The sequence below is a fragment of the Dromiciops gliroides genome, chromosome 3 (genome assembly GCF_019393635.1).
Source record: "Dromiciops gliroides isolate mDroGli1 chromosome 3, mDroGli1.pri, whole genome shotgun sequence".
Classification (NCBI taxonomy): Eukaryota; Metazoa; Chordata; class Mammalia; order Microbiotheria; family Microbiotheriidae; genus Dromiciops; species Dromiciops gliroides.
The window spans coordinates 320181601-320207067 of record NC_057863.1 but is presented as its reverse complement, the minus strand read 5'-3'; the positions used below and the strand labels follow the sequence as shown (position 1 = coordinate 320207067).

At 37.9% G+C, this 25467-nt stretch overlaps 1 protein-coding gene across 1 annotated transcript in view; it reads right to left on the bottom strand.

Moving 5' to 3' along the window:
* The window catches only part of PLCXD2 (phosphatidylinositol specific phospholipase C X domain containing 2), a 102960-nt gene that overhangs the window by 28269 nt on the left and 49224 nt on the right, over positions 1-25467 (bottom strand). The window contains exon 2 of the mRNA XM_043994366.1: positions 1151-1611. Coding sequence (XP_043850301.1) covers positions 1151-1611 — 461 coding nt within the window. The remainder of the gene's footprint in view (positions 1-1150; positions 1612-25467) is intronic.

The following is a 25467-nucleotide window of genomic DNA, read 5'->3' as shown; positions in this document are numbered from 1 at the left end:
TATTAAACTATCCGTGAAAACGAGGATAACACTTGGCATATGTTCGCTATTTCAAAAGGAAAAGGAAAGTCTAGAAAATTAAACCCTTTCTGAATATCACTATTTTCAATGTCATCACATCATTCTATTGATGTCTTTATGTCAACCTAGGTCTACCCTAGATTGAGTATCACTTATACCCAATATGCTAATAAACAAGTGCAAACCTATGAATAAACAGGCGTGTGTTCGATTGGCCTATGAATTGGCATAGAGAAGCCGCTGGTGGCTCAGTGGATGGAGTGCTTGGGCCTGGACTCAAGAAAATCTGAACTCAAATCTTACCTCAGATATCTACTAGCTGTGTTGCTCTTGGTGAGTCACTTAACCTCTGTTTGCCTCAGTTTCCTGAACAGTAAAATGGAGATAAGAATATAATATAATCTCGCAGGGTTGTTGTGAAGATCAAATGAAATAATATTTGTAAAAATGTTTAGTATAGTGCTTGGCACATATAGTAGGTGCTATATAAATGCTTATTCCTTTCTTTCACCCTCCAATGGGCTAGCCATGAGGGGCTGGAACACCATTAGAAGCTGGTTAACTGTACAATGTCTGGAAATGTGTGAGATAGTATGGGGAAAATACGTTATTATTTATCATTTATTAATAGTTTGAGCCTAGCTTTATATGGCTAAAAACTGTCTTACCCACAAGCTTACTGTAGAGGTCAGACTGACATCAGAGAGGTTCTAGGGAAAGCAGATGGCTGTAAGGAATGCTTAGAGACCATCGAGTACTTGTTTGGGGTCTGCTCAGGTTTTGTGACCCACTCAAAACTTGTGTTGGGGGTTCCCAACTGTTGATATCATTGCCAACTATTCCTCTTGGGACATTACCTACTATCTACATGAGGCCAATCAGGCAAATGTCCTCATGCCCTTGTCTAAACCCTATACGTATAAATAATCTCACAAAGATTCAGCAGGGAGCTATCCCTACCTCTGACCCTCTCCTCTGACAAATGACAAAATAAATTTCTTTCTAAAACTATTTTAGATCTTAGTGTTTATTCTTATGACTAACAATAGGAATGTCTTATTTTGACTGGAGGCTTGGTCCAAGATAGTTACTCTACCCTTCTAAACACCATTCAGTGTCTTCTACCCACCTGGCATTTTTTCTCCCACAGGGTTTTCAGGGTCACATTCTCCACTCTCTCAGATGGGAAGAGCTTGGTCCCAAATGCCTCCTGGATCCTTTGAATCAGGTATTCGTGGTGGGCATCATCCATGGCATAGAAGTGGTTGAAGTCCAGGAAGACAACTTCTCTGGGGTGCTGTGTGAGGAAAGAGTCGATTTCCATCAGCCCAACCCAGACTTTGATACCAAAAAGACCATGGATGAAGTAGATCTCCCGCTCAGCATCGCCAGGCTTGGATGACACACGCAGGTCAAAGTAGCGAATCCCTGCCTCTAGCTGCTCCCTGAACGTCAGGTTCTGTGTCACAGACCACTTCTTCATCAGCTTTTTTACAAAGGAGATCCTGGCAAGACGCTTGACAGCTGGGGTTTGGTCTGGTCCCACAGGAGACTTTTCATCTACCCAGTAGCTGAAAGAATCATGAGACCCTAAAGGAAGAAAGAATAAAACAGGTGATAAATGCTGGAAGCAGCAAAGATGTATTTCTCTTAGTCATTTTCTTTTTTTTTCCCCACCAGAGGAATAAAAGCCACTGGCATTATCTAGCATACTAATCTTTTTTTAAGAGGCATCTATGTAGTGCAGTGGATAGAGTGCTTGGCCTAAAGTCAGGCGGACACATCTTTCTGAGTTCAAATGTGACCTCAGACACTTACTAGCTGTGTGACCCTGGGCAAGTTACTTAAACCCTATTTGCCTCAGTTCCTCTTCTGTAAAATGAGCTGGAGAAGGAAATGCCAACTCTAGCACTGTTGCCAAGAAAACACCAAACAGGGTCATGAAGAGTTGGACATGATTGAAACAGCAACAACAAGCAATCTTTTCTTATCCCTTCATCTACCTCTAATCATAGGATCTATAGCTGGAAAGAATTTCAGAGTCACACAGGCAATAAGGAGCAGATCTGAGATAGGGATAAAGAACCTCTAACACCAAATATGGTGCCCTTTCTACAATGAATGAATGGATAAATAAACATTTATTAAATGCACACTATGTGCCAAACATTGTACTAACAATGGGGGAAAGGAAGGGAATAATCCTTTATGTAATACCTACTATGTGCTAGGAAAGGTGCTAAGTACATTTTGACAAATATTATTTCATTTGATTCTCACAACAACCCTGCAAGGGAGATGCCATTCTTATCCTCATTGTATAATTGAAGAAACTAAGGCAAAGAGAGGTGAAATGACTCACCCAGTGTCACACCTAAGGAAGCACCTGTGGTCAGATTTGAATTCCGGTCTTCCTGATTCCAGGTCTAGCACTCTATCTGCTGGATCACCAGCTGCCTCTGGGATAGTTCCTGCTCTCAAGGAGCTCCCACTCTTATTGGGGGAGATAACACATGAAGGAAACTGTGTCTTTAGGGACAGATTGAAAACCCCTGGAAATCTTAACAGTGCAGTGGTAGGTCCTTAGGTTACTGAGGGAGGCAAGGTGACGGTACCAGAGGTCTGAAGAGCACAGAGGATTTCAATGTGAAAAGATAAGAATTGGATAAGTTCTAAATATGGGAGACAAGAGAGTATAAAGCAAATCTGGTTGTACGCTTCAGCTTGAATGTAGACAGTGAAGAATGGTATTATGAAATAATATTGTACATGTGGAAAGTAAATTGTGGAGTAAATGCCAGGTAATAAGTTTACATTTTATTCTATAGGTGATAGGGAGCCATTGAAGGTTTTGGGGCAGATGAATGAAAGTGTCAGACTTGTGAATTAGGAAGATTATTTTAATAGTTTGTGTGATGGATGATCTAGAGAAAGGAGATACTGGAAGTAGAGACATCTTAAAAAGGCTATTACAATGGTTCAGGTGAGAGATGACAAGAGGCTGACTCAAAATGATGGTACTAAGAGTGAAGAGGTATTGTGGAGGTAGAGCTCTCAGGAATTGGCCATTGACTAGATGTTATAGGTGTTGTAGGAGGAGTGACATCTATCTGACACCTACCCGGCTAGGCTGGTTTTTCTTTTTCTTTTTTTTCATATAAATATTTTATTATTTTCCAGTTACATTTAGAGATAGTTTTCAACATTTGTTTTTATAAGATTTCTAGTTTCAAAATTTTCTCTCTTCCTTCCCTCCCTCCCCCTTCCCCAAGACAGCAAGAAATCTGATATAGGTTATATATGTACAATAACACTAAACATATTTCTGCATTAGTCATGTTATGAGAGAAGAATCAGAGCAAAAAGGAAAAACCTCAAAAACTGTTTTTTCCTTAAAAAGTTTTGAAACCATTTGTCAAGGGCATGAAGATTCAAAGTATTGTCATAGCTTCCTGGTACCTAAGTGAAAAAGTCAGGCCATAAACAGTAAGAAACTCTGTCCTCAGGCTTGTACAATATTTCTAAAACAGAGGCAGGGCAGTTATATTTAACTGAATCAATGTTGCCCCCTTGATGAATAGTCTTTCTATTCTATGGTTAAGTAGACCTCTTTTTATCAATTGAAAGATGATTTATGAGTGTCTTATTTCATTCCTCTTAAGAACTAGAACAAGCAGACTGGCCTGAGCCACTCCTACTACTCCATAATGGGAAAGGGAAGAGTTAAAGATGATCCTGAAGTTTCAAACTTAGCATAATTAATGGGATAGTGGTGCCATCCTCAAGAGAAAAGGGAAATTGAGGGGGAGAGGCAAGTTTTGTAGGGAAGATCATGAATTGATTTTGGGATATTTAGATGGCAATATCTAATAGCAATAGGCAGCTAGAAATGTAGGAGGGCTCAGGGAAGAGCTTTGATTTTGAGATATAATTTTGGAATCCATCTTCATAAAGTTATGGAAGCAAATGAGATCACCAAGGGAGAGTAGGATAGAGACACAGGACAAAAGGACTGAGAACAAAGCCTTGAGTGACACTAGCCCTTCAGGAGTAAGAGGAGGAAATGAATCAGAAAAGAAACAGATGTAAGAACAATCAAGGACAGAGAAAACCAGGGATAGCAATGTTTTAGAAGCTAAGGGAAGGGAGCATTAAGAAGAAAAAAATCAATAACTGTGTTAAATATTGAAGAGAGGTCAAGGAGTATGAGGAGTGAGAAAAAAGTATTGGATTTGTTAATTAAGAGGCATTTGGTGACCTTGGAGAGAGCAATTTGAGTAGAATGCTAGTTACAGAATCCAGACAATAGGAGTTTAAAGAGGAAGTAGTTAATGAGGCAGTTAATGAAGGCAGCAAGCATAAACTATTTTTTCTATAAGTTTGACAGTGAAAGGAAGAAGAGATATAAGACAACAGCTAGAAGTGGGAGAGGTGTTTGGTCAAAGGAAGGTGGTAGTGGTTTTTTTGGTTGTTGTTGTTCTTCCTCTTAGGCTGAGAGGTACTAATATATTTGTAAACAGAGGGGAAATAGCAAACGGTCAAGAAGATATTGAAGATAGAACAAAATCTCATAAAAATCAGGCAGCCAGTCAATAAATAAGCATTTGCTAAGTTTTCTAGGCACTATGCTAAGCAGTGGGGAAAAACAAAAGCATCCAATAGTGCTTGATGTCAAGGAACTCATTCTAATGGGGAAGACCATGAGCAAACAAGATATATACATGAAAAATTGGAAATAACCTTAGAGGCAAGGCACTAAAAGTAAAAGGGATTGAGAAAGACTTCTAGCAGAAAGTAGGATCTTAGTTGGGACCTAATGGAAGTGAGACAATGAAGATGAGTGGTGAGAGGTTTTTGGATATGTGGAACAGCCTCTGAAAATCCAAGGAGTTTGGAAATGGATAGCCATGCAAGGAACAGAAAAGGCCAGTGTCTTTGGATTACAGAGTATGTTGAGGGCATTAAAGTGTAAAAAAAATGGAAAAGTAAGGAGGGGTCAGGTTACAAAGTGCTTTAAAAGCCAAATGGGGGCTTTTAGATTTGATTTTGCATATAATAGGGAGCTCCTGGAGAAAGTATATCAAGGATAGAAGTGGAAGGGTAAGCCTTGGTAAGGAGAAGGGTCACCTCCTCTTGCAACTGGAAAGATGAAGGTGAGAAGGGAGGGAGGACTATAGTGGGATAGAAAAGATAATAGAATTCAGTGTACATGATCTCAGTGTCCCTAGTAAAGTTCCAGGCTGCCAGGGTAGAATTGGGGGACCTGAGACAGAAGGTTCAAAGCAATCTATCTGTGATAATAAATCAGAAATGAAGAAAAGAATCATCATTTGCCAATAAGGCCTCACCTAAGGTGGGATAACTCAGAATGAATAAGTGAATTTTCCCAAAAGTCCTCTAGAAGTTGGAAGTAGAAACAAAAATGTTAGGTGAGGGCAATCCAGGACTGCAGGGTGTGAACAACAGAAAAACAAGAAGTCAAGTGGTTCAGAGGTCCACAATGTATTGTTACTAGGAAGCGAAGGTAAAGAAGATGTTATTGATTTTAAAAGGAACTTTAGGTCATTATGAAGATAAGGAACAAATTGGGGAGAAGAAAGGAAGTGGGAGAAGTGCAAGGATAGCAGGCTGTGATCAAAGAGGAATTTCAGATTCCAAGAAATTGGAAGGGGAACAATTTGGGATGGTATTGAGGTTTGAAGTGGCTAAAGCAGAATAAAGATGGAAACTATGGGAATTAAAGAGGTTGTTGAACTGAAAGCCCAAGATATTAGAAGGGACCAAAGTATTTAGTATGTGAATATTCAAGATACCATGGATTATAATGACAAGGGTAGAGAAATACAATTTAAATATCAGCTAAACGGTGTAGTCAATGAGGAAGGGGAACTTGTGACATCAACCAAGATTTAGACAGGATGATGTAATCAGATGCTAAGAACTTTGAAGAAAGGGAGGTGTTGATTAGGTATAGAATTGGAATGTGTGTGTGTGTGTGTGTGTGTGTTTGTTGATAGGTATAGAACAGGCATATCAAACCTCTATAAGTGGCTACCAATCAATGCACAACAAATATTGATTAAGCACTTACTATGTGTTAGGCATCGGAGATTAAAAAAATAAAATCTGTGATTTCCTTCTTGTAGGAAGCATTACAGCAAGGAACTTCCGTTGCTAATGCTGATTGGCATTTTCTCTGTAATTTATAGTCTTAGAGTTCTTGGGCCACCAAGAGGCTAAGTGATATGTCCAGTATGTGCCAGAAGCAGAGTTTGACCCCAGGTCTTCCTAACTCCTAAGGTCATCTTCTCTGTGTCCCCATATTGTAAAAATAAAATGGTCACTGCTCTTTAGGGGCACACCCTCTTGCAGGAGAAATAATATACACAGCGAAGCCTGCTGACTGTTCTTCACGCTTCGAATTTGGGGCCATGAGAAGAAAATCCCGCTGGCATTGGCGATGGTAGTGAGGATAGAGCGTCTTCACCACAAGGCTGGGTGAATTCAAAGATGAAGGGAAGTTTGGTAACAATAGAGAATTTCCCAGAGGCACAGTGGAAGGGTCTGAAGCAGAGCAGGATAAAGATTAGGAAAGGTGGGGATAACAGTACAGATGAAAGTGAATTATATGCAGTATTCTTAATAACAGGGGCTAGGGAAGCAAGAGGTTGAGATTTAGTACCCAGGCAGCAGGGAGGGGGAGCAGAAGAAATAGGAAGGAGATGGAGGAACAAATCAGCCTCAAAATTCTAATTAAAAAATTGAAACGAAATATCCGTCATAGATCCCAGGCGAATGGTTTATTTAATTGCAGAAGGGAAAGAGCGGAGGTCCAGAGCACAGTTATGACAGGGGTGGGTATGGGGGAGGCCACTCTCTCAGGCAGGTTTGATTGCAACAGAGAAGAGCGTGAGGTTAACAGGATGATGGGAAATTGTTACACTTCCTCACCTAGAGATACATTATTAATACATTAAAGCTTTCATGAACAACCAGGTCTCACTTCTCCCTTATGGATTTTATTAATAGTGCAGTTATACAATATTCTGTACAATTCAATTCAACCAGCATTCATTATTGAAGGCAGTCCTTCCCTAGGCATCAGGGAACACACCTTGCCCCAGCACAGAAAGTAGAGGAAATCCCCTCAGGTATTTTCTCTTGGAGCTGTGCCCATACCCCTCCCCAGAGAGAGAACTGTCGATGACCTTCAACACTTTTTCTAAGTGTCTGTCTGAGTCATGCACTAAAATGTGACACAGCGAGACTCTCGGGATCTGTTCTGAATGCTCAGGGATGGCACGTGATACTCTGTGTAAAATGAACAGGATATAGGAGATGAAGGGTGATGAGTATAATGATTCACAGAGAAGCACGGGGGGGGGGGGGGGGGGGGGGAGGAGACCTTCTCGTCCCATCCCTCTCCACCCCTAGACCAAGGAAGTAATCTCCAGAGGTAGACTTAAGGGAGTGTGATCCCTGACTTATGGGTTGGACAATCCAGCCACATGTTTTCAAATATTAAATAGGTTGTAAGTGGCTTGCTTTTTAAGCCTCTGGTACTTTAAATCAATCATTATTTATTGATCTGCCTAAACCTTGTCCTTGTTCTAAAAGAGAAAATGTTTAAATTATTCTTTGTTTAGCATCTTCAACCATTTCTTCCGGGGTAAATTGAGGTATAAAATGAATTCCCTATAATGTTAGGTGTGAGAAAATGGGTAGTTGTCTCCTCTCAATGGGGATATAACAGTCAATCATACTCCTCCTGACTTGTCTTTAGGATAAAGGTCTCAGATCCTCTCTTCCCCTTCTGGCTAACAAAATCACATGGTTCAAGGAGCCCTGGTCTCAATAAGGTCTGCTCCTGAGTTGTGTCCATATAAGGAAGAACTGATTAGGGATGGGATTACTGTGTTGTGATTAACTAGTTTTTGCCCATAGATTGTAACCCTTGAGTAATCAGACCAATGACAAAAAAGGGGAGGGTTCATTCACATTAGGGACTAGGGTATAAAACAGGGCCTTCAAGACCCCTTTCTTGGCACCCACTTGCTGCACACTAGGGTGCCTCCTTCTCACGAGAAGGAAATAAAAGAGCTTTTGTCACATCGCTGCTGAGTTCCTAAGAATTATTGAGGATTGTTTTCCCTCACATTAGGTAATCACAAGCCATAAAATACACATACAGATGTGGGCAGACAGACACATATGTAAGCCTAAGAATTTATAATCAATATCCATTGAGTAGTTAGTATTAACATCAACAGTTCCAACATTTTCCCAAGGTTTTCTCCTTTTAAAAGATATTTTATGAGGGTATTGAATTTATTTGATCCAGGAACATGAAAGCAACATTCTCTCCTAAATGTGAGAGGACAAAACCTTCCCTCCAGCCTCAACCCACATTTTCTCCTCAAATACACTAATGCATTATTTTATTCCAGGAAGGAACCACTTCTTTTTGGCTGGAGGCCCACATGTTTCCAGCTATACAGTTTTCCTTAAAAGTAGCTCTTGCGACAATCTTGCAAGATGCAAAGTACCTGACAATTGTGTAATGAAATCAGCCTTTGTTGTTGTTCAGTCTCTTTTTCATCAGGACCAACTCTTTGTGACCCCATTTGGAGTTTTCTTTGCAAAGACTCTGAAGTGTTTTGCTATTTCCTTTTAAAGATAAGGAACGGTGGCAAACAGGGTTAAGTGACTTGTCCAGGGTCACACAGCTAATGTGTGAGGCCAGACATGAATTTAGGAAAATGAATCTTCCTCCCTCCAGGCCCCTCACTCCATCCACTCTATCCGCTGTGACACCTAGCTTCCCAGTAAACCTTACTCCTCCCCAAAATGATCACCCCAATAGTCTGTCTTCAAGAGACTTCCTAGTTTCACTATCTAATCACTGCAAAGCTTCTTTTCCAAAAACCCTATCCTTGAACTTAAGACCCCGAGTCTTTACTTCTCTCATATATTTATTCCACCATAACTCAAGTTTAGTCATCTCACTATGGTATCAAAAAAGTCCCTACAGTGAGGGAAATGTTATAATGATAACTGATGTTTATGTAGTTCTTGTTTTAGGATTTGTAAAGCATATCAACAGACATTATTTTATTTAATTTTCTAGTAAGTGCTACAAGTAATATTTGTCCATGTTTTACAGATGGGGAAGCTGAAGCTCAGAGAGACTAAATGACTTTTATAATATCCCAGTGCTAGTAAGTGTCTTAGGTGGAATTTGAACTCTGGTCTTTTATGATGTCAGGTACGACACTATACCTACTGCTATACTACACTGCCTTCAAACATATTGTAATGGAAACTACCAGAGTGAAAATCAGGATATCTGGGTTCTAGTTCCAATTTGGCCACTTACTGAGTATATGAACTTTTAAAGGGAAAGTAACTTTATCTTTTTGTGTCTCAGTTGTCTCACCTAAAGACTGATGGGGGTTGAACCAGATGATAGCTAAAATCTCTTCCACATCTAGGATTCTATGATTGCCTAAAATACCAAGACATAAACTATTTATAAGGAGTTAGATTACAGGTACAAAGTCCTATTTGTCAAATTCAATCTGGAATATGTTAACACAGTGACAAAAGTTTTATAATCATTTCAATTCAATTTCACTTCCAAATTCTTTTCTTGTATTGATCTTTAGTTGAAATGATAATACTCTTAGTTTTCCTGGTCACCAATTCAACTCAGCAAGTGCTAATTAAGCATTTACCATGACTACGCTAGGTAGATACTTTCTGTCTTGGTTTTATAGCTATTAACTAGTTGAGTTTGAACTGCATTTCAGAGTTCCAGTTGCTAGGGGGACTGTCTGACCTCTGATTCACACAAATCTCCTTTAATTAATCTTTCTTTCTGGGGTCCACCATCCTGACCACATCTCATGTGCTACTCTGCCTTTTCAAGAATTGCCTATGACTTATCTTTGATGATCATATACAGTTTTTTACTGTTCATTTCAGCTTTTCTACTTGAGTGACGCTTGGATATTTCAAACTAGATGTCCCATAGGCATCTCACATGTCTAAACCAGAACTCATTATTTTTATCCCCACACCCTACCCTCTTCTGAACTTTTCTGTTACCATCGAGGCTATTACTATCTCAGTTACCTAGGCTCAAAACCAGGTATACATCTTGGATCCCTCACTCTTATTCACCCCACATATCCAATTTGTTAAGTCTTGTCATTTCTACCTTCACAACATTTCTCATTTATGTCCCCTTCCCTCCACATACACAACTACCACCCTGGTGTAGGCCCTCATCACCTCACACCCAGTTAGTCTTTCTTTTGGGTCTTCCTATCTCAAGTCTCTATCGCCTCTAATATAGTGTCCACTCAGCTACCAAAGTGATCTCACTAAAGTGCTGTTCAGACCATGACCCTATGCTCCCCCTTATTCAATAAACTCCATTGGATCCTTATTACTTCCAGGAGCAAATGTAAAATTCTCTATTTGGTTTTTAAAGCCCTTTATAACCTGGCCCTTTCCTACCTTTGTTCTTATACCTTACTCCCTCCTACATATTCTTCTATCCAGTGACACTGGCCTCTGCTGTTCCTCACATAAAATCCTCTATCTCCTGATTCCTTGCCTTTTCACTGTCTATTACCCATGCCTGGAATCCTCTTTTTCCTCCCTTCTACCTCCTGTTTTTTTGTACCTGCATTCAAGACTTAGCTCAAATACTTTTGCAAGAAACGTTTCCTGGCCTGCTAGTGCCTTCCCTTTGAGATTACCTACCATCTACACTGCATATATCTTCGGTGTCATAGTTATTTACATGTTATCTCCTTTGTTTAAATGTGAGTTCCCTGAAACCAGGAACCATTTTTGCCTTTCTTTGAATCTCTAGTACTTCTCATAGTGCCTAGTACAATCACTTAATAAATGCTTTATAGACTGCCTGCAGTCTAAATCACCTTGATTCCTAGACCCTAGTTTCTGTCCACAGTCTTTATCCCTTTTCATCAGACTAAAATTAGGACAAAAAGAGAGAGCCTGATTGTTAGTGGTCACAAACTTCTCACCAAACAGGTGACCCTTTTCTGTTTCCTCTCTGACAGATTTTGAAAAAATTCTTCTGAATTTAAATACAAAAAAGAATATGCATACATACAACAGCACAGAAGATTTCATATGAAATTTTATATGTTACTTTCAAAGCTATCCCGCTTGTCTGAGCTCCCTTCTAATTTTTTTGCTGTTGTCACCTATGGACCTCTGGATCAGTCACTCCTCAATCATTTTAGAACCTAGCTCACAGTCTTCTTTACCTTAACCCCTTCAAACATCTAGTCATCTCAGCTCTTCACTTTCCTCTGCTGAGAAGATGGAGGTAGGATTTAGTAATTATTCTCTTGAAACATTATTTGTTTTTCTTTTACTTAGAGCTCAGCTTCCTTTTAGGGCTCTTTTCATTTGCATTATGGGCATTATTGTGTACATTCTTTTTATTTATTTATAAATTTATTCATCCATTTATTTATTTGTTTATTCATTCATATATTTATTAGTTTATCTGTCTGTTTTTTTGTTCAGAATTTTCCCTAAGTTACATGTATAAAGAAATTTTTACATTGATTTTTTTGTTTGTTTGTTTGTTTTTGCAGGGCAATGAGGGTTAAGTGACTTGCCCAGGGTCACACAGCTAGTAAGTGTCAAGTGTCTGAGACCGGATTTGAACCCAGGTACTCCTAAATCCAAGGCTGGTGCTTTATCCACTGCGCCACCTAGCCGCCTCCCCTACATTGATTTTTAAAACTTTGTGTTCTGAATTCTCTTCCTCCCTCCCTCCCTCCCCACCCCCTCTTAAAAACTCAAGCAATTCAATTCAATATAAGTTATTAATGTGTAGTAATTCAAAATATCTTCACATTAGTCAGGTTGTGAAAGAAAACAGACAAAAAACTTTAGAAAGAGGAACTAACAAAAAAAATTATACTTCAATCTGTATTCAGATACCATCAGTTCTTTCTCTGTAAATGGACTGCATTTTTTATGTCCTTCTGATAGTCTCCTGCTCATCATTTCTTACAGCACAGGGGGCAGCTAGATGGCGCAGTGGATAAAGCACTGGCCCTCGATTCAGGAGTACCTGAGTTCAAATCTGACCTCAGACACTTGACGCTTACTAGCTGTGTGACCCTGGGCAAGTCACTTAACCCCCATTGCCCCACAAAAAAATAAAACAAAACAATTTCTTACAGCACAATAGTGTTCCATCCTCATCTCATCCCACAATTTGTTCTGCCTTTCCCCAATTGATGGGCATCACCCCAATTTCAAATTCAACTTTCTTTTTTAATCTCTTTTAGGATACCAACCTAGTAGTGGTACTGCTAGGTTGAAGACTATGTGTGGTTTTATAGCCCTTTGGCCATAGTTCCAAATTGCTCTACAGAATGTTTGCATCAGCTTACAACTTTACCAAGAGTGTATTGTCTCATTTTTCCCCAAATTTGTCATTTGCCTTTGCTGTCCTATTATCCAATCCAATATGTATGAGGTAGTACCCATAATTATTTCTACCTGAATCTCTCCAATCAATAGTGAGCATTTTTTTCATATGGTTATAGATGGCTTTGATTATTTCATCTGAAAACTTCATGACTTTTGATCATCTATCAATTGGGGAATTGCTCTCATTTTAACAAATTTGACTCAGTTCTCTATATGTTTGAGAACTGAAACTTATCAGGCAAACTTGCTTCGAAATTTTTTTTCACAGTTACTATTGTTAACTGTATTACCCTCCATCCTATTCCTTCCCCTTGATATTTACTCTATTTCCTATCTTCTTTCACCCTATCCCTCCTAAAAAGTGCTTTGCTTCTGCCCTTCCTTCACCCCTTCCCCCCGTAGCCCCTTTCCCTACCACTTTCCTGCAGGGCAAATATCTTACTATACCCAATTGAGTGTGTATGTTATTACATATACATTCTTTTGGATCTGCTTATTTCACTCTCACAAGTTCATGAAAATCTTCTTTTGGTTCTCTAAATTCCATGTGAGGTCTTCCTATGTCATTGTATTTTGGAGACAACAATGAAATTCCTCCCCACCTTCCCCATTCATAATATTCTCTGGGAAAAGATATAGGAAATATTTTAGACTGAACACTAGATTAGTCTTTGTTACTCCCCATGAATGAACAGAGACTTCTCAAGTTACCTCCAGCCAGCATCCTGGGGGCACTTACCCTTCCTCACAATTCCACAACCCCATAGCCTTGCCTTGTCTTAGCTTTTAAGTTTAAGAAGTTTAAAACTATGAGATTTTCTGTGATTCCCCCTTTCTGTTAATGGTAAATTTCTTACCTTGCCTTAACCCCATTTCTCCCTCTCCCCCCACTATTATAAGGATTATGAATCTGGAGGGTTTTTTGTTTTAATCTCTATATGGAAACTCATATATATAAGAAGCAAATCAACATTTTGCTCATTTTTCTTAAACCCTAGCTTTATCTAAATTCCTTCCTCCTTTAAGATATATCCTTGTCCCGTCCAGGCCTTTATTTTATCTGTCATTACTATCTAAAATGACTCTTCAAAGTTATATTATTTTGAGTTTGATCTTGAAACCATCTGGCATGTGTCAGAAGCGCGCCTCTGTGATATTTAAGTAAAAGTCCTCTCTACCATCCCCCTTTGTGAATGAATGAATGAAAAAGACATTTCTTACACATTTATTATGTGCTAGGCACAGTAATGTCCTAGAAATGCCCCCTGTCTTTTAATTATCATAGTGTGAGTATGAGTAAGGCAAATTAGAAAGCCTTGTTTTCTCTCCCACCCCCCTTTCATTTAGTTATTTATTTTTAAGTTTATGGAATGAAACAAGCATTTACATAACATAGTATAATAAAAAAAGGATGATTTCACATGAAACTGCAAATCTATTATGTACTATTTGCTATTCCTTTTAAATATATAATAAAATTATTATGTAAATTTTCCCCCTTCCTCCCCATGGCTACCATTAGACACAAATAGGTATATATAAATAAAATTATTCTATACATATTTCCATTAATCAGTTCTTTCTCTGGATATAGATTTGCTTTCTTTATTATCCCTTTAGATAAAGGTGACTTTAGGTCAATTTAGGTTTTTGGTATCTGGGCTGGGTTGGGCTAGAGAGCCTGGAAGTCAGTAACAATGCCTGGTATTCAACAAGCATTTATTAAATAAGCTTAAAGCAAGAAGAATTTGAGGAAAGAGAATTTCGATAGAAAGAAGTTACCAAGGCCATTGCTTGCTACTGTGTGATGCAGTGTAGATCCTACCAGAGAGCACTGCTTTTGGCAAATATGTTTTAGCTTGTCAAGTAATTTCTTCTAAACTATGTTACATGGAGCTCTGTGGATTTCTTTGCAAAAAAAATCAATGCCAGTAACATTTGCTTCTTTCAAATATTAAATATGAAATTATATGTGCATCAAAAATACTTTGCTACTTTTCAGCGTGAAAATAACTTTATTTTTCTCCAAAATTGTCCTTACCACCTTTATAGTCAGGGAGGGGTGAAGCAGGGGAAAGTGGCAGTATTCCATAATCCTATATAATCCAAATAGATATGTTTGGGTTGTGTTAATAAGTTTCGTCTCAATATAGAGATGTGTTTTGCATGGCTTCACATGTATAATTGAAATCAAATTGCTTGCTTTCTCAAGATATGGGAAAGATAAGATGAAGGGAGAGAATCTTGAACTCATTTTTTTTAAATGAATGTCAAAAAATTTTTACATGTAATTGGGAAATATTTAATGAAACAAAAATATACTAAAAAAGAAAACAAATTTCCTTTTAAAATTTATTTATTTAATAATAAACACTTTTATTTAAAGATTTGAGTTTCAAATTCTATCCTTCCTTCTCCCCCTCCCCTCCTCCCTCCCTAAGGCAGTAAATAGTCCATTAAGAAAATAAATAAATTTCAAGCCTCACAGTATTCCATGATCAAATTAGTTTGGGAAACAATGTTGTTGGCATGACAAAACAACTTGAGTCATAATAACCAGTGAGCTGGTGACAAGGGGGAGTTTTACATTTACCTAGGATCTAAATGCCATTATTTTATTTCTATGTTCCTAAGAGGGGAGGTTGGAGTGAGGTGATCAAAGCTACAGTTAATGAGTGAATTTCACAGTTCTGCAGAATTTCCTAATTAATGAATTAAGGACCACCAATGAGCAGTCAGAATCAATCAATCAGCACACATTTATCCATCCCCTACTCTATGACAGAAAATGTTCTAGATGCTCAAGATACAAAATCAAAAGTGAAACAGTCCCTGACCTCAGGAGAGTTTACATTCAATATGTATATAGTCTATCTAACTTTATATACAGAGGGGCAACTAGGTGGAACAGATTCACCTTCCTGAGTTCAATTCTGGCCTCAGACACTTATTAGCTGTATGACCCTGGGCAAGCCATTTAACCCTGTTTGCCTCAGTTTCCTCATCTGTAAAATGAGCTGGAGAAGAAAATGGCAAGCCACTTCAGTATCTTTGACAAGAAAGCCCCAAATGGGATCATGAAGTCAGACACAACTGAAAAGACTGAACAATATACATGTAAAGAGATACAGTATGAACACAGGGTAATTAGGGGAAGTAGGAAGTGGTATGAGAATTGAGCTTTGAAGGAAACTAAGGATTCTAAGAAGTAGAAGTAAGTCATGAGGAAAGTCATTCCAGGCATGGTAAGCTGTCTGTGCACAGACTTGGAGGTGGGAGATTGAGTGTCATGTGTGAGGAACAGCAAGAAAGCAAATTAGGCTAGATCATAGAGTATAGGAAGAAGAATAATTTGTAAGCTTGGAAAGGTAGGTTTCAGACAGGTTGTGAAAGGCTTTAAATAGGTTCTTGTCCTTGATCCATCACTTAAAGGCAGTGTGATTGATCTTTTATGTGCCAATTTGGCTCTAAAATTTTTGGAGCTGGACAAGACCTTAGAGATGATCTAGCTCAACTCCCTCATCTTATCAAGAAGGGCAATGAGGTCCAGGGAGTTCAGTTTTCCACTCAATGTTACATAGCAAATACGTGGTAATATGTATGACTGAGCCTGTTACCTAACCTGTGAGCAGAGATAATAATACTTGTGTAAGTTACCTCATAGCATTATTGTGAGGATCCAGTGAGATAACATATATAGAAATAATTTATAACAAAATGTCATAGAAATATAAGCTATTTCATTTATTGAATTTGCTGTGCTTTTTAACTTTCCATTTCAATGCATAGCCACTTAATCCTCAGGATAGCCTTTCTGTCCTATTCTCCAAAGACAAGCCTATCTCCTTGCTCTTACATGATGTGGTAGATCAATTCTGCTTGACTTACCTGGTGTCCATAAACCAACTCATTTTACATAAGCAGTTTTTTGACCAGTGGCTACCATAATAAATCATTTTGTATGCAAAGTATATGAGACGAAACATTAAAAGGAATGAAATAAGGCTATCTTATAATAAAACTCACAATATATTAAGAATCAAAGATTAAAAAGGAGAAAGATTTTAGAGAACAAGATTAAGGAAGAGAGAAAGAAAGAAGAATATAGGCTAGCATCAACCAGAGAACAAAAAAAAGCAAGGAAGAGATAGAGGAAGTGATAAAGTCCATTAACTAGCTCCATAAAGATGAGGGTGGGAGAGGGCACTATAACTTCTTGTCTATATCCTTTTTCCCCCCTTCTTTTTAAAAATTCATTTTATTTTTAATTTATGGAATAAAACAAGCATTTCCATAACATAATATGATAAAAAATGATTGTACATGAAACTACAAATCTACTATGCACAACTTGCTATTCCTTTCAAATATACCACAAAATTATCATATAAATTTCTTTTTTTCCTTTTTTACCCCTTCCCTCTTCTCCTCCTGACATAGAGATGGCTACCATTAGACACAAATAGGTGTGCATATGTATGTATGTACGTATGTGTGTGTATGTGTATATGTATATATGTATATCAAATTATGCTATACATACTTCTATTTATCAGTTCTTTCTATGGATGCAAATAATGTCTTCCTTCATATGTCCTTTATAGTCAATTTGGGCATCTATAATAGATAAAACTTAGTCTCTTGAAACCATTCTTAGAATAATATTGCTATTGACTAATGTAGAAATATGTTTAATGTTATTGTACATATATAACCTATATCAGATTGCTTGCTGTGTTGGGGGTGGGGCAAGGGGAGAGAGGGAGCAAGAAAAATTTGGAACTAGAAATCTTATGAAAATACATGTTGAAAACTATCTCTATATGTGACTGGAAGATAATAAAATACTTTTATGATAAAAAAGAATAATATTACTATTACTATATACAATGTTCTCTTGCTTTTGCTCATTTTTCTCTTCATTATTTTGCATGTCTTTCCATGTTTTTTTTTTAATAAAATCATTGAGCTCATAATTTCTTATACCACAGTAATATTTCATCATGATTGTATACTACATTTTGGTCAGCCATATCCCAGTTGATGGGCATCCCTGAAATTTCCAGTTCTTTGCCACAACAGAGAACTGCTATAAACATTTTGGAACATATAGGTTATTTCCCTTTTTGCCTAATCATCTTTGGAAATAGCCCAAGTAGTGGTATTGCTGGGTCAAAGGGTATAGGTAGATTAATAATTCTTTGGGTATAATTCTAGATTGCTCTCCCAAATGGTTGGATCAGTTCACAATTTCAACAATGTATTAATGTGTTATGCCAAAGGGCTAAGGGGCTGTGCATACCCTTTGACCCAGTAATACTACTACTAGATCTGTATCCAAAAGAGATCATAAAAAAGAGAAAAGGACACATGTACAAAAATATTTATAGCAACTCTCTTTGTGGTGGCAAAGAATTGGAAATCAAGGGGATACCCATCAGTTGGGGAATGGCTGAACAAGTTATGATATATGAATGTAATGGAATACTATTGTGTTATAAGAAATGATGAGCAGACAGGTTTCCAAAAACACCTGGAAAGACTTAAGCAGACTGATGGTGAGTGAAGTGAGCAGAACCAGGAGAACATTGCACACAGTAACAGCACCATTGTGCGATGATTAACTGTGATAGACCTGGCTCTTCTCAGCCATACAATGATCCAAGACAATTCCAAAGAACTCATGATGGAAAATATTCTCCACATCCAAATTAAAAAATAAACAAAAACCAAACAACAAAAGCAAAAACAAAAAACCCCCAAGTTGTGGAATCTGAATTCAGATTGAACTGTACTATTTTTTCTTTTTTTTTCTTTTTTGAGATTTTCCCCTTGTGCTCTGTTTCTCCTTTCCCAACATGACTAATGCAGAAATATGTTTAATGTAATTGTACATGTATAACCTATATCAGATTGCTTTCTGTCTTGGGGAGGAGGGAGGAAAGGAAGGGAAGGAGAAAAAATTTGGAACTAAAAATCTTATGAAAACAAATGTTGAAAACTATATTTGCATGGAATTAGAAAAGGAAATAAAAACTATTAAAATTGAAAAAAATTTAAAATGTATCAGTGTCTCAATTTTCCCATATCCTCTCCAACAATTGTCAATGCTTTTATGGGTCCTGTCACAATTACAGATGACTCTCTTATTACTTGAGAGCCAGACAAGGGTCCCTAGGTTCATTAACATGTTTTTAATAATCATTTAGTCAATAAGTATTTATTAAGCAGCAACTGTGTACCAGGCACTATGATAAGTGCTGGAAATACAAAGAATCATACATAGCCCCTGTTCTCAAGGACCTCTTAATCAAATATAGGAGACTATACACAAACAATTATACAAATAAGCTATATAGGAGATAATCAATAGAAGTGATATGTTAGAATTAAGGGGAATGAGGAAAGACTTCCCTCATTTTAGGTCTTTTAGCTGGAACTTGAAGGAAGCCATGGAAATGAGGAAGTTGAGGTAAAGAGAGAGAATTTTAAGTATGGGGAACAGTCATTGAAAATACCTGGAATCTGGAGATAAAATGTTTTGTCCAAAGAAGAGCAAGGAGACCAGTATCATTCATCGTATGGCATAATAAGACTGGAAAAGTGAGGAGGCAACAGATTATGAAAGGCTTTGAATGCCAAAGAGGATTTTATATTTGATCCTGGATGTGTGAGAAAGCCACTGGAGTTTATTGAGTGGTTGGGGCAGGGACAACATAGTCAGACTTGAACTTTAGGAAAATGATTCTGGCTGCTGAAGAAAGTATGGACTAGAGTGGGGAGAGACTTACATCAGGGAAACCATCTGCTGTTCAGTTGTTTTCAGTCATGTCTAACTCTTCATGACCTCATTTAGGTTTGTTTTGAGGGGGCTGTTTTGCATGCTTGTTTGTTTATTTTGCTAAAGATACTGGAATGGCTTGCCATTTCCTTCTCCAGTTCATTTTACAGATGAGGAAACTGAACAAACAGGGTTAAGTGACTTGCCAGGGTCACATAGCTAATAAGTGTCTGAGGCCAGATTTGAACTCGAGAAGATGAGTCTTCCTGACTCTAGAATCAACACTCTATCCACTATGGTGCCACTTAGCTGGGAGAACAACCAGCAGGCTATTTCAATAGTCTAGGCATGAAGTAATGAGAGCCTGCACTAGGATGGTTGCAGTATCAGAGGAGAAAAGGCAGTTCCTGTTCATGGAAAATATTTTGCTGAGAGTATTGTCTCTAGAATAACAAAGTCTACTCAACAAGATTCATGACCCCATCCAAAAGCATCTGCTTAGTAGGCATAGAAATATATATATATATATTTACAATTTGTAATAATTATAATATATAGATTTATATTTATAATATATACATTTACAATATTTATATACAAATATAGAAAGACTATATATAGAAATATATAGAAAAGTCAAATGAATTTAGAATCCACAGAATATTATGTAATTGTCCAGGAAGTCCATAGAAGCAGTCCATCAGTGCCCCTGTCTTACACAAATACTCTTGATGGACAATGAGCTGGGCCCAGAATTGAATAGGACTGGATGGTATTTTAGAAATCATGGTGCTTTTTCAATGACCCCCAAGCTGTTCCCTCAAACACAAATTCTGTTTTTAATACCAATCGCATCAAGTCAATAGATACTACATCTAGAAAGCTATGAATCATGGAACACCAAAATCTCTAAAGTATCAAGTTGCAAGTTATCCATAGAACAATAGAAAGCTTGGTGGTTAAGTGTAAATATCCTACTGCATGTTGCCAAGGATGAAATGCATGTAAGAAGAAGCATGCATGAAATGTATCCTTCAGGAAATATATGATTGGAAAAGGAGGTGGACAAGCAGTATAATGAAGAGATAACGGATGGACAATTATAAGTGCTCTATGGCCATTCCAGGATGTTAAAGTACCTGGAGGAAAGCCTTCAGCATATGAGGAAGATCCTCCATGGAGAATTTATGGAATGATATGGCCAAGAATACTACAGGATGAGAGCAGTATGAATGGGATGTCACCTTCATGGATGGAGGGAGTATATATCAATGCTATTTCAAATCTATTGAAATATTGAAATATACAAAGAAGGAAACTGAGGTACAAGGAGATTAAGTGACTTATTTAGCATCCTACATCTATTAAATGGCAGAGCAGAAATTCAAACCCAGTTATGCTAACTATAGATCCAATGCTTTTCTATTATACTTTTCCTACTACCCCTATCAGGAATCACATTTACCATGTTTCTTATGCTGTGTGAGTTTCTACACTCTGCCCTCATCTGGGCCAATACTGAAGAATGGGAGCAAATCTAGTTTTTTTTTTAAATTTATCTTCAGACTACTCCCATTACATTCCACCCCAACCAAGAAGCCCAAATACTCCAAAGTTTTTTCTGTGTTCAACAGTCCCAAGGTCAGGATCCCAGAGCATTTTCAAGGTCAGGATACTGACAAATAGTGAAGTATTAAAATTATTCTGTTAATGAAAATATCATTAGTGTTTCTAAAGGAAAAAACAAACAAACAAACAAACCACTGAGACATTTTCCACTGGAAAAATCTAGTTTGAGAATTGGTATCTTATACAAGGTGTTTCAAAAGTCTTAGGGCAGTTTTATGGTTTTTAACTGCCCTAAGACTTTCGGGACATACTGTATTTAGATCATATAAAATCAAGGACACTGTAAGAAAGAGGCAAAGAACTGAAAGAATAGTGTCAGAAATGCCAAAATGCATAATGAGTGGAAGCATGTGGGGAATAAAATGAAAAAAAAAAAAAGCTTGTGGTTATTGTGGTTTTCATCTATGTCAGGGCTATGTGATAATCCAGAAAGGGTTTTATAGGACCTGCTCAAGGCAGATGATGTTAATGGAGACAAAGTGGAAGAACTCAAATCCATTTTGCTTTCCATTTCATTCTCCTCATCAAGAAAAAAAATAACAGAATAAAAAAAATGATTACCCATTAGTTGAGAAAAAACTAAAACCCAAGAGAGATAATAAGATAAAGTGAATGTTTAAATAAATTTAGATTCCTTGGTTCAGACTGATGGTCTAGGATGTTGAAATAATTTGAAATTATAATTGACGGACTATGCCTTTGAGGGAGCTCTGAGAATTTCTAATAGGGGTGTTACAGAACTAGAAATAGACAAATATTATCACCATTTTCTAAAAGGTGGATTCTATAGACTCTAGGCTAATAATCTCTTTTTTAAAATGATAATATTTCTATTTAAGGTTTTGAGTTCCAAATTCTATCCCTCCTTCCCTCTCTCCCCTCTCCCCTCCCTGAGGCTGTAAGCAATCAGATATACATGTACAATTATATAAAACATTACTATATTAGTCATAGTCAATTTTTATCAATCTTAATCAAGATTAGTCAGTCTTAATGGAGGCAGTTAAGTGACTCAGTGGATAGAGTGCTGGGCATGTAGTCAGGGAGACAAGATTTCAAATGTGCCCTCAGACACTGGGTATGTGTCCCTGGGTAAGTCATTGACCTCAGTTTGCCATGATTCACTAGACAAGGAAATGACAAACCACTCCAGTATCTTTGCCAAGAAAACCCCATACAAGGTCATGAAGCATGAGAAGTGACTGAACATCAAGTAATTGTGATGTCCATCTGGAGAAATGTTCTAGAAGAAGTTAAAAATTGATGATTGTATACACTGCAAAGGAAATTCAGGGATCATTAGGGATCATTATGAGCTCATTAAAAATAAGTAATGCTAAATATGACTCATTTTTCATTTTTTCCCAACAGGATTAAGAAAATAGAAAAAGAAAATGCTGTAAACATAATATCCATAATCAGAGGATTTATAATTTAGAGATTATCTAGCTCCTAGTTTCTTAAACTATGGGTTGCCCCCATATGAGGTCATGTAAATGAACGTGGGGTCACAAAAAATTTTGCATCAGTAAAAGGTTATGAATACTTATTTTATATACCCAAGGTCACATAAAAATTTCTCTGGCACAAAGGGGTTGCAAGTAGAAAAAGTTTAAGAAGCCCTGATCTAATTAACACCTTAATTTTACATGTGACCTGGGGCTCAAAGCACAGTTGCATAAGATTCTCCTTACTGACAAAGACTGATTACTCAATACTCCACACTTATATGAGAAAAGAGTTTAGGAGAAGAGAGAGCCAGGTCTTCTGGCTTTCAGATTTGAGAAAGAAGATGCAGAAGATTCCAGACTCTTTTTAGATCCTGGAAGAGAGAGAAAGACTGGGAGGAAGCCAAGATATATGGGAGCCATCACCTCGATTGTGTTCTTATCTCCAATTTACTACTCTAGATAACTTTAGGGAATTTCTTTCTCTCTCTCTCTCTCTCTCTCTCTCTCTCTCTCCCCTCCCCTCCCCTCCCCTCCCCTCCCCTCCCCTCCCCTCTCCCCTCCCCTCCCCTCCCCTCCCCTCCCCTCTCCCCTCCCCTCCCCTCCCCTCCCCTCCCCTCCCCTCCCCTCCCCTCCCCTCCCCTCCCCTCCCCTCCCCTCTCCCCTCCCCTCCCCTCCCCTCCCCTCCCCTCCCCTCCCCTCCCCTCCCCTCCCCTCCTCTCCTCTCCTCTCCTCTCCTCTCTCTCTGTTGAGCTGAGATATCTTGCTCCCAATGAGGGAGCTCATTTATTCCATGCATTGTCTAGTATATTCTCAACTGTATACCTTCTTTGATTTCTTTGGATAAGTGATTTTGTTTTCTATTTGCTGTTTGTGTTCTTTGTAGAATGGGAAGAGAGTCAAGCTTTGAATAAACAGTTTGGGACACTCCTTCATTAAGGAGAGCAATCAGGAACTCAGCTTGAACTTAGAAATCATTTCCTCTAGACTAACAATATTTGGGGGGGTAGGGACAAAAATATATAATCCTAGTTCAGCATCCTTTCTCTGAAAAGAACAGGGTGGCCAGTCTCTGGTGTCAATCTTTTGCCCCTTCTTCTGGCAGAACTCAAAGTATCTCTTGGAGAAGGGTAGGTGGAGGAGACTAGAGATATCTATTCATATCTCTCTGTGACAGTCCCATATGAATACATATGGGTAAAGCACATATGCACACTAATCTCTACATACAAATAAGAAAACTGAGTCCTAAAAATATTAAGCAGTTTGCCCATGGTCACACAGGTTACTAAGAAAGCAGCCAGGAGATTCCTCAAGGTAGACGTTAATACCAGAAAAGGAGCTGGAACACAGATCACTATAAGCCTAAAGTAATCTACTGCCTTTCAGACTTTTATCTTTGTCTTCCCAGCATCCCACACAGTGCCTTAAACAAAACAGAACCTTAACAAATATTTGTCCAATTGAGCTAAATTTAAAAGTGGTTTCTAATGTATTGCAATTACATTACAGGAACTCAGAGAAAAAGGATATACTTTAAAAATAGAGAAGGCAGGAGAGGAAGTCCCAAGATCATCTTTGGGTTACTTCATTTAAAGAAAGTAAATCTATAGAATTATGAATATTTAAGTGTTGTTTTTTCTCTAGCAAAATAAAGATCCCAAAATATCATAAGCTAGAGCAGCGGGACGATTCCAACAAGATGAAATGTAAGAGGGATACACATAAAGCTTAATAATTCTGTTACAGAGTAACTGCACAATTGCAAGGTGGAGGGCACATAGTTAGATGTAAAGATGTACAGATCATGTAAAGTAGATGTGGAAGTTTCAATGATTTGCTGCCTTAATATGGGTCAACAATGTGACCTGTCAGACCAAAAATACAAACAGGAATTTAGGCTTCATTAAGACAGAAATGGTCTCCAGGACAATGAAGATGAACAGTCCTCCTGTACTCATTAAGTCAGAAAATCTCAAATGGGGTCATGAAGAGTTGGACACAACTGGAAAACACAAACTTTTTTTTACAGCATATACAATGTTGATTTTCTTTTCTTTCACTTGCTCCATCAAATCCAGCCACATGTGTGAGTGAAAAGCGGGTCCAGCCATCTGGTGTGTCCCATAAAAGGTTTTCCCAAGGTTTCTGGATAAGGGCTGGAAATAAGAGGAATATGGTAAAAACTCAGAAGGTAATCCAGGCCTCAGATAGCCCCATATGGCCCCTTATTCTGAGTTTTTAGTCACAAATGTAGCTAGATTTGATGGAGCAAGTGAAAGAAAAGAAAATCAACATCATATATGCTGTAAAAAAAAGTTTGTGTTTTTCAGTTGTTTCCAACTCTTCATGACCTCATTTGGAATTTTCTGACTTAAGGAGAACAGGAGGACTGACTTCAGTTCAAATCTATTTCCACTGTTTCAATGCCAGGCTATCATCACAAACAGGAAATAGGCTAAAGGGTAAGGAACTGAAGATGGGCACCTAGGGGGCAAGGAAGATAGAGTGCCAAGCATGAAGTCAGTACAGAAGATCTATAGAGAGAAACATTGTAATCATGGTGGCTAAGTTTTATATTACTGTTAATATTATAATGTAGGGACTTTATGGACTGAATAAACTTTTTGTGGGATAGGAAGTTTATCACCATCTGTAATGGTATTTCTGTAGGCAAATGTATTCCAAGTTGCATTTCTATATGAATTTTGGAATACAACCTGTTAGCAAATTAGAAACTGCTAATAATTTATTAAATATGCCTAGAGTCAACAAGCTACCTGAAAAATAAAGGAGTTCATCATCCTGCCATGGTCCTCTGTGAGAACAAAGGGCAAGCAACTGTCTAAGAATTGAAAATATGAGAGTATTATTATGAAAATTATCTTGACCTTGTGGACCCATTGAAAAGGTTGCAAGATCCATCAGAAGTTGTTGGGTCACACGTTGAGAATTGCTGGTATAGTGGAATGTTGTTGTTTGTCTTTCATTGTTGAAGAGGACCATGACAACGGGGTGATGCCATGATTTGCGCTGAATTGGATTTAAGCAAGGGAGGGCTGTGCAAGATCACCAACCTCACTCTCTCCTCCAGATTCA